The sequence below is a fragment of the Poecilia mexicana genome, unplaced genomic scaffold (assembly GCF_051168715.1).
Source record: "Poecilia mexicana isolate PSO_F unplaced genomic scaffold, ASM5116871v1 scaffold_22, whole genome shotgun sequence".
NCBI lineage: Eukaryota > Metazoa > Chordata > Actinopteri > Cyprinodontiformes > Poeciliidae > Poecilia > Poecilia mexicana.
In genome coordinates, this window is record NW_028263391.1 from 7424386 (window position 1) to 7433758 (window position 9373).

A 9373-nucleotide genomic window follows, 5' to 3' on the forward strand; every position below is an offset into this window, starting at 1 on the left:
TCCTTAGAAACATGACGTTTTCCAATTTAATTATATGCTAAACTGTTGTAATTTTATGATTATAATAAAAATAAGCATGTATTCAAATTTGCATCAAACTATTTGATTGTAATGCATCAATTGACTCTAAATATAAACATTTGCATATTTGTGATTTCGATCTAATGGTGGGTAAATGAACAGAGGAATAAACGGGTCATAAGGACAATCTGTATTCGGATCAGTGTGGTTTTAAAAGTTATTGACGTGTCTGATGACTTGGCGAGCGCCGACAAAAAGGCACACGACGCTTATGTTGAATTCTTGACCGGCTTTATTGCGCTTAGACGTGCATCAGAGCGGACAATCAGCCCCGTATCCCGGCCCAAACTCAGAGACCCTCTTGAGGAGCGCCGCTTTCACTGCGCTGATCTTCTCATCCAGCTCTGTGAGAGTGCAGGCCTGGAGGAGACACAGATCGGATGATGAAATTTGATCGGCAAACAGATGAAACGTTGCTCAGAGGAAAACAGAAAAGTGCTGACCTGAGCGGGGGACGTCTTAGGCCGCTTGTGGAGGTGACTCTGCAACGCAAAGCAAACATTGACACTTGTTGATTTGTGCAAATTTCTGAGCAGAAGCCAAACTTACAGACTTTGAGTCACTTGTGGGAACAAAAAAGAGGGATTAATACAAAGCAAACTAGACAGCATGCGATTTATGAGAAACCCTTGGGATATTTTTCCTTATTGGATATTTTGACAACAGAGGGAGTAAAATTGTGGGGGTATTATTCTGCAAACGTCCTTGGTTACAGTGGAAAAGGAGAGGTCCTCCTGCTCCTAGCAATATGTTTTAAATTGGCATCTGCTTCGCTCCGTCTATAAAATCCTTTAGAATTGCTTATGGAGCCTTCTCTATGCCGAGTATTAGAATGTTGTTCCTAAAATCATGGGCCAACTGTGCGCCGCTTTTCACTAAACACCAAACTACAGCAGAGAAAAAAACAAGAGGAGGGATGGGGGAGGAGACTACGAATATAAAAGACCCCCATCTTCATTCGTTTATTCAAAGACACTCGACATCTCTCGCTCTGCTCACACAAACATGCAGCGAGTCAAAAGCAGATGGAGAGCGGCACTTGCACAGAAGCGGCATGCTGTGCTGAGAAATACTAGTATGAGGAGACATGCAGCATCTCAAGCACACTTAGACAACCAACACGCTGGACAGACTCCTTTAGCTTATCAATTCGAGTTTGATGGACTGTGCTGATCCCTCGCAGGTTTAACATGAAACCATCTGAGAATCTGGACTAAAAAGAGAGGAAAAGCTCACCTTTTTCTACCGTCAGCATCTTTAATGTTTAACTTTTGCTGCCATAGTCTAAAAACAAGAGATTCTTCTTGCGTTTCCTGTTAACCTCAAACATTGTATTGACTCTCAACTGAATTCGTTGCAACATTAAATGTTGGAAGTATGGCAAAAACCAAACTGTAATGTACATGCTGTGTCTTAGGAACAAAGTCAGATCCTTCTAAACAGCCAATGGCCAGTCATTTTTTTGTGCCAAAAGTGATTTTAGCAAAAAAAATAAAAAATAAAAGTAACCCTCTCTCTTTCCAAAAGATATTTTAGGCAAACCCCTCTCCCCCCATACTTACGGCAAAATATGACTTGGGCCGTTATCTTAGGAAGGTGACAATATGTTTTTACTTCTAGTATGTTAGATCGCTTTTCCTGGATTATCAAAACAAACATTTTCAGCTAGAAGAAAAAGTTGATGCTAGGCCACGAAGTAAAACTAAAAGCTTTGAGCGTGCGTCCACGTAAACAAAACATTGATTTTAAAATACATCGATTTAAAGCTTGAAACGATCTGGTTTCTGAAACGCTTACTGAATAAATCCCAGGCACACCTTCAGGCGGTTCAGGTAAAGATCTGCTTTACCTGAACTGAGAATCAACTCGAAATCTGATTTTGTTCCGTCACTGTCAAAGTTTTCTGGAACAAAACCTAAATTTCATGTTACTGTGTTTTTGCTCATTTCATTTATTTCTTTTTCTCTTCATGACTATATCCTTGTCTGTTTTGGATAATCTATAGTTGTTTGCACTTTTTTTAAAAATTGCCTCTTAAAACACCCTAATCATGATTATGGTTAACATATGAATAAATAAAGTTGACTGGACTTGCTCTGGCCTAAATGTTCAAGCACCTGCAACCCAAGTAGATGCCTTTTGTTTCTAATCCACCAAAGCACAACTCGAGTAGCGAAATGTGTTGAAGCATAAAAGATGAAACTCCATTAGCGTCTCGCAGAAACTCCTCTCGGTGAGTAGATTGCAGGTTGAACCGATTGTGAACCAGTACTCCACGTAGCAATTTGGCCATTGCACACCTTTAAAAATGCCCTTTAAAAGCTTCTTTTCAACACACACTCAATCTCAGTTCCTGCTTACTTTTAGCACTTTTAGCTGCCATTTTCCATTCAAACACACAAAAAAGAAATGGCAGGTGAGTCAGTTTCAAATCTAAATGTCCAGCGCAGCCGTTAGCTGAATCTCTTAGCTTTTCTTTGCCACAGCCAAGGTAAACAACGACATAAAGTAAAACTTGGTGCAAAGGAGACATCACTTTAGGTTTAGCGAGTGTGCCTCGGAGGTGAAATGACTATTTAAATCCGAGGAGGCGCACGACTGCCGCTTGACAATAGCAGAGACTGAAGTGGCCTAAATGGGCTCAAATAAATGAGGTGAAAATCGCAGCAATATACACATATATAGTGACACTATGATGATCTATTGCAAAGACCCTCGGCTCAGACACAAGACGCGACACTACAAGCTGCGCTAATTGCACGAAACGGTATAGACACCTGGGCTCCGAAGAGAGGACGGTTAAGTGTTGGGAACGCTGAGTGGATGCTGGAAGGTAAATCTGAATGTGTTGCCTGCGATTTAAACGGTGCAGCTAAGTGGGCAAATAGGTCACTAGCAGAGTTCCCTGACATTTACAGCTCCGGTAAAAGTATTCGTACCCTCTTAGAAACTTTTTCTTTTCCACATTTTGTCTCCTTGCAGCCACAAGTTTAAGTGAATTTTATTGGGGTTTTATGCAACTGACCAACACAGAGTAGAGCCAAATTCTGAAGCAGACGTTTATATTCAGCCCAGCTGAGTCGATACAAGGTCTGGACGGGATGGAGAGCATTCATGAGCCACGCTTGTCAAGAGTTGGATTTGGGTCTGGACTTTGACTGGGCCATTCCGTTTTAGCTGCACATAATTTCTCTCGCTGCCTCTTAACGGATATTCTCCCTGCGATTGCTTTTGTTAATTTAGCTTCATCGACTCTGACCAGCTTTCCTGCATAAGAATCTGTCAGAATAAAAGACATGTTCTGGTCTGATCTGAGCACCAGGCCTTCTTCCACATGTTTGCTTTCACATGGCTTGTGGCAAGGTGAAAATACAACTTTTTCTTTTTTAAGTTTCTCTTAAATGTAGGACAGACTTCTGGAATCCATAAAAAATAGTTTATCAGATAAACTTCCACAAAAGATGCATTAACGTCTGTGTGCAACAGAAACAGATGGGACTAAATGTTTACTTTCTCTATAAACTTTAGAAAATAGCTTTTTTTTTAATCTATAGTCTATCCATTCACTAGCCCACTTCTTCCTGCTCCAACAATATAGCTTTATTGCATGTGTAATAATAGTACGAATTGATAGGAAAAGAGTCTTCTATATCTATTATACATCCCAAGGACTCACAGTGGACTGAAAGTACTCAGGAGAGAGTCCTTCTAACTCTAGGATGCGATCCTCCATCTTCTTCAGCCTCTGGTAAACATTCAAAGGGACTGGCCCCACTGGAAAAAACAACAACAACAATAAAATACATCATGAACACATTTTTATGAAAGATACTTCTTGTTTTTTTTTTATCTTACTTTTTTAAACTTGCACGTGTTTCAGTCATTTCATGTCAAAATCTGAAGCATTATCAAAGGTTTTTTAAGGTTTCACCTGGTGGGAGTCTGAGATGAGCCTCGACGTTTTGGAGCCGCTCCTCTATGGCTGCGTTTCCACAGTCTCGGGTTGTTGGCCCCTTCTGAGGCTCCCCAGCATCTCCTTGGCCCCCGGCACTACGAGTCTGGGGCCCGTAAGTGTTTACTACTCGTGTGACTGCCCAGCCATAGGAACATAAACAAAGGCTGTAACTCGGGAGTGAGGCGAACAACATCTCTCATGGTTGTGGTGACATATAAGTGTGTGCAACACCGCAAACGACAGACTGAACGCAATATTTGGTGGACATGCATGCAACACTCTGCATGCAACTTTCACTTTTTCATTGTTATTAATGTAGACTCGTGTATGTGTTGATGTCCCGTGACGGCAGCAGATCATCAGCAGTTCTTACCTTTTACGTGGCTTTTAAAACCCGGGTACGGCGTAAAGACTGCGTCCGTCCTTGCACAGCTGTTTTCTACAACAAATAAAATTCCACAAAAATAGCATTTAGATTGTCTCAGTTTAATTAAATGTCTTGTGTGGGAGAAGAAAAAAAAAAAAACAACAAAAAAAAAGCATCCATCACACACATGAACTGCAGCTTCTCGTGATTTTGTGTTACTGGTGTCTCAGATGGGCTTTGAATTTCAAGCAGGTCCCCCGTCTCATGTTTTTCTGCACAGAACGGGTTGCATTTTTAAGGCCGAGCGTGTTAGCTACTTCAGGCCCCCTCTTGGAGCAGTTCAGCCTGACCTCTCGCCTGTGGAAATCAGCTCTCTCCCAAACATTGGCAATCTGTGTGCAGGCTCCCTCTCCACCCTGCCCCCCTCCGCCCACCCTCCCCAGCCCCTTTTATCCCTCTCCTCCCCCCCGCCCTCCTCCACACCCCCAACCTCTCCTCCGTTCTCACCCTGATTGCAGTCGATCACGTTGCAAAACTCGCGCACATTGTTTTCATTGATCTCCATCTGCTTGCGTTCCATAAATGCAGATATTCTCCGCTCAATCTGGAGACACAACAAAGATAATAGGACACAATAGATTGATGAGGTACTGATCGGTTTGAAGAATGCAATGTTTCTTTTTTTTTTTTGTCCTAGTTAATGTCGTGCAACAGGGTGATGTGGTGATTTGTATTACATAGAATGAGAAACGCAGCGTAAGACATTAAATTCAGGCAGCAAAAAAGAAAAAAGGAAAAAAAAAAGTTAGATTGCTTCAATCATTACATGCTGGAATATGAATATGGTTTGCTTGGCTACCAAAATAAATGCACAACAGAATGCCGCCTCTTGTCCTTCATCCACATGCAATCTCAGAGTAATGAGCATCCACTTCATAATCCATCAAGGACCTGGCCCTCTCTCAAAACCCTCTAGCAATGTGGTCTGTTCTACCCCAGCACAGCACTAAAGCACCCCTCATTCTCTGTCGAAACCCGGTCTATCAGGTCCCCGTTGAGCGCTCGCCGCACGTCACGCTCACATCCTCGGGAGCAATTACTTATGATTATTCATTTGGCTTGACGAGAGCGTGAAGGGCTCCAAAATGTCACCACCAGAACAGCTGACGGATCCGGCGTCGACGCCGACCAACCTCTGACTTTCCGGCTCGGATCTGGACCATGACGTCATCAGTCTTGCTCTCGGCAGCCTCGGAGCCGGGCCGGCGGAGCTCTGACGACGCAGCCGGCTGCTCCCTGGGGGAGGGTGACGCGACATATTTGTCCGACGCGCTCTCCTTCGCAGATGCGACGCCCTCAGACTCCATGAGCGACCTCAGGCTTTCTGAGACAGCCTGCAAGTAACAGAGAGATAACACGTTATCCAATTAGGAATAAATAGGAGTTACAAATATTACCAGATATTTCTGTATTATAATACAGAGAAAAGCGTCCCATGATACGTACTGCAATAGCTCTTCATTATTGCAAATAATCGCATCATGGTCATCAATTCAAACACTACGAAAACCAAATCTTACAGAGTATTTTTTTGTCTGGTTTTAGCGCCAATATCTTAGTGCACTTGAAGTAGGACAAAACTAATTTACAAATAACTTTTTAGCAGAAAATTGGGAGCTTGTTATAAGTAAATAATTCCATAATAATAAGAATATTATTATTATTCTGGCAGATTAGTTCACTTATAACAAGATATTTCTCCATAAGTGAAATAATCCGCCTGTGAAACCAATGTTTTTGTTTATTAATATTAAAGAATTATTGATTTAAAACTTGCTACTATACCTCACTGAGAAGTTACTTGTAAGTTAGTTTTGTCTTATTTCAAGTGCACCAAAATATTTGCACTAAAAACTGGACAACAAAAGAAAGACTTGGTAATATTTGGTGTTTTTGTAGTGAATCCATTTGTGTCAACACTTTCAACCGCCAGACAGTCAAATGATACAATTCATCCACTGACGCCGTTACATAAACTAGCAAACACGCCTCCATTTTACCTGTAATTTGGCAATATGCTCCTGCAAACAGCCGTGAAGAAGAGCTTCTGAAGATGATGACAGATTCACAGCGCGATGGTTGACTTCTATTCTCAAAGCAGCATCCCCTAACCGGAGCTTCACCTGAAAGCAAATGATACCAAAATTTAACTTAACATAGGAATGCAGAATATTTAAATAGGTCGGAGATGATAACGTGCAGATTGTAGGACTGCACTGTACTGACTTTTCCTGGCTGATACCGTTCTCGTATTTTTATTTATTCCAATTCTGTTTAATTCTTAAAGACCATAAAACATAAATGATGTGCATTTAGTAGTTTTGATTGATCTAAATAAGGAAACAATTCAGGAGATCTTTCCCATTTCTCTTATTTAAGTTTTTATTCAATTCAGAACAGTATGTTGATGCTTTTACAACACAAACATAGTGGAATGTCTTCGTTTTAATAAAATTTGTCTGGATTTTACCTGATTTTCAAGGTAAAAACCAGCCAGTTCCAAAGTTTGGCTAATTTGTGCAACTTAAAGTAGAAGAAAATTCAATATACAAAAATGTTAATTATTAGTAATAACGAGACATTTTATATATTAATCAGTTACAGATAAATACTGGCTAAAGAAATGTAAATACCCTAGACACAGTAAGAGGGTCTTTTTCTTTTTACGTCACTTGACAGGAATACCGTTCTCTCTGGGCAACAGTATATTATTAGCTCAATAAAAATTTTCTCCAATTTTTACTAAAGGAATACTAAAGGTTTAAGAAAAAATTGTTCATGTAATGCAAAAATTTGTTTATCTGTGATATTAATTTCCTTTTATAAACAATGCAATGATGAGTATTGAATTACACAGAAGAAACTTTTTATATTTTTCACCTAATCCATAATGGGTGTGCCTTTGTTCATTCTTATGGTTATTTAATTTAATCTGAAGCATAACTAAAATATGACTGGTTATTTAAAGTATCGTATTTACATCTGTTTAAATAACAATAATAAAAAAACAGTAAATATTTCAAAATGAAATTGACAAGATTTACGGGCTAGTTGTTGCAGGATTTCAGTGCCAAGTAACGTTATTCTGTCCACTCAAACTAATATCAAGCATTTCTACTGCACGAGACTACATTTATTAATGGTCAGTCGAAGAAGAAGAAAACAAAACTAAGTGACACAATTTAAGTAGCAACCATTGTTAACGCATATCTAAGGAGTTATAAGTATTAAAATCTGTCGGAGAACCAAGCAAAACAGTCCAACAGCATCAAAACAATGAATGAACGGGGAGCTAGCCGAAGCTAGCGTCAGGTTGCTAAAAGTATTAGCATGAGGCTAACTAACGACCCAGACTGAGAGGCCCAATTTTCGGAGTGAATTCAACTTAAACCTTGTTAACCAACCTGTTTTCCAAAGTCTGAAAGGAGCCTCAGCATCACATCCACGCAGTCCCTGTAACTGGACGTTTCAGTGGGTTCTTTGGGAGGAGCGTCATTTCCACTTAGCTTTGTTGTTTCCGCCATTGCTGTTCAAGGACCTCAAACTACTACGCGCTGATTGGTTGGAAGACCATGAACGTGGTCACGTGACTGATGACTACGTACTGAATAGCCCCGGTGGTCAGAGCTCCACAGCTGGGAAAGCACGAACACTTGCTGATAAAAGGATTTTTCGAAGTTGTAATTTTTGGGATAAATGGAAATAAACAGCCTCATGTGTTGTATTTAATTTATGCCGAGATGAATTGAAGTCAATGACGTAATAAATAAGGCATTCAAACTTTTCTTTGCAAAAACCCTGCGCAAACTGCACTGTAAAAAAGGATGATGAGTTTTAAATTTAAGCAATAGGATATTCTCTCTTCCCAGTGCAAAATATGTGTAAATCCTGCATGTTGATGCTTATTTAAACCGTATGTAATCATAAGTCTCAATGATGTTTCTGCTAAACGTCCCTCATGTGAAAAACAGGAGAATCTTTAGATTTAATAGAACACAGAATATTGTAGAATGATGACAATTTAGGCTCATTCGTTGTCTTCCTGTTAAAAAAAAAAGATGCACAAATTCTGTCACAAAAACAATGATTCACATCTTGACTTTATTATTTATGTCTATTTTAATAGTTATATTTTATTTGAGTTTGTATTTTCCTAAATGCTTTTATTTCCTACTTCTGATAGTGGTTGACATAAAACATTTTAAAGAGCACTTAGACGTGCTGTAACAGTTTAACTACTACACAGGCAAGCATTAGGTTGGTTAGCATAAGGAAAGCTGTTTTAATATAATAATTTTGAAAGACAAGATTAAGTTGAGATTAAATGTGGAGTTCCACAAGGTTCCGTGTTGAAACAGAATCTTTTTAATTTGTATTTTTATTACATTTTGCAGAAACTAGAAAAGTTGAAAGTAATTTGTTTACTGATGGCATTTTGTTCAGAAAATTACATTCAAATCCTTGTGCAAAAATAATAGTTGGAGAAATAGTTGAACTCAAAATGCAATTATTTATCCAACAAATAATGACATTATTTTTAATGAGAAAAAGTGTAATATTTTTGAAAAATGAAAGACGAATGATTTGATTAGCATGCTAACAAATAGATCTTCGGTAATAAATAATAATTTTGAACTTAACATGTAATTTCATACAGAATACATAAAAAACTATGCAAAGCAGACCTTTTTGCAAAGGAAATGTTCTGCATTCATCAGTGCTTTGCATTTTATATTTTTTTCACTTTTTCTTCCACTTTTGAATCCTCTTCTAAAGTTTGGGAAAACATCAAAGTTTCTGACACTACAACATTTTTATTTTGCGAAAAGGAAGAGCAATAAGCACATGTAGGCGCAAAACAGCATAACAAAAGCCTGCTAATTAAATCACATATAGTAACATCAAACAAA

The 9373-nt window shown here is 39.1% G+C and overlaps 1 protein-coding gene across 1 annotated transcript; it reads right to left on the minus strand.

Annotated features, from left to right (window-relative positions):
* Positions 1-290: 290 nt before the first annotated feature.
* Positions 291-8022, minus strand: mbip (MAP3K12 binding inhibitory protein 1). The gene is made up of 9 exons (XM_015003418.2): positions 7868-8022; positions 6464-6586; positions 5597-5797; positions 4911-5007; positions 4410-4475; positions 4013-4171; positions 3758-3855; positions 525-563; positions 291-441 (listed from the first exon to the last, which is right to left on the minus strand). Exons 1-9 carry the CDS (start codon positions 7985-7987, stop codon positions 334-336), a joined length of 1011 nt encoding a protein of 336 aa, XP_014858904.2. The 5' UTR covers positions 7988-8022; the 3' UTR covers positions 291-333.
* Positions 8023-9373: the final 1351 nt, after the last annotated feature.

Bases quoted from the DNA above. Each gene is read 5' to 3' on its own strand.
- mbip (XM_015003418.2), bottom strand. From the start codon at position 7,987: ATGGCGGAAACAACAAAGCTAAGTGGAAATGACGCTCCTCCCAAAGAA. The intron at 5,798-6,463 runs GTAAAATGGAGG...TGTTACTTGCAG, and splicing joins AGCATATTGCCAAATTACAG to GCTGTCTCAGAAAGCCTGAG. The intron at 4,172-4,409 runs GTAAGAACTGCT...ATGGCTGGGCAG, and splicing joins TTTTAAAAGCCACGTAAAAG to TCACACGAGTAGTAAACACT.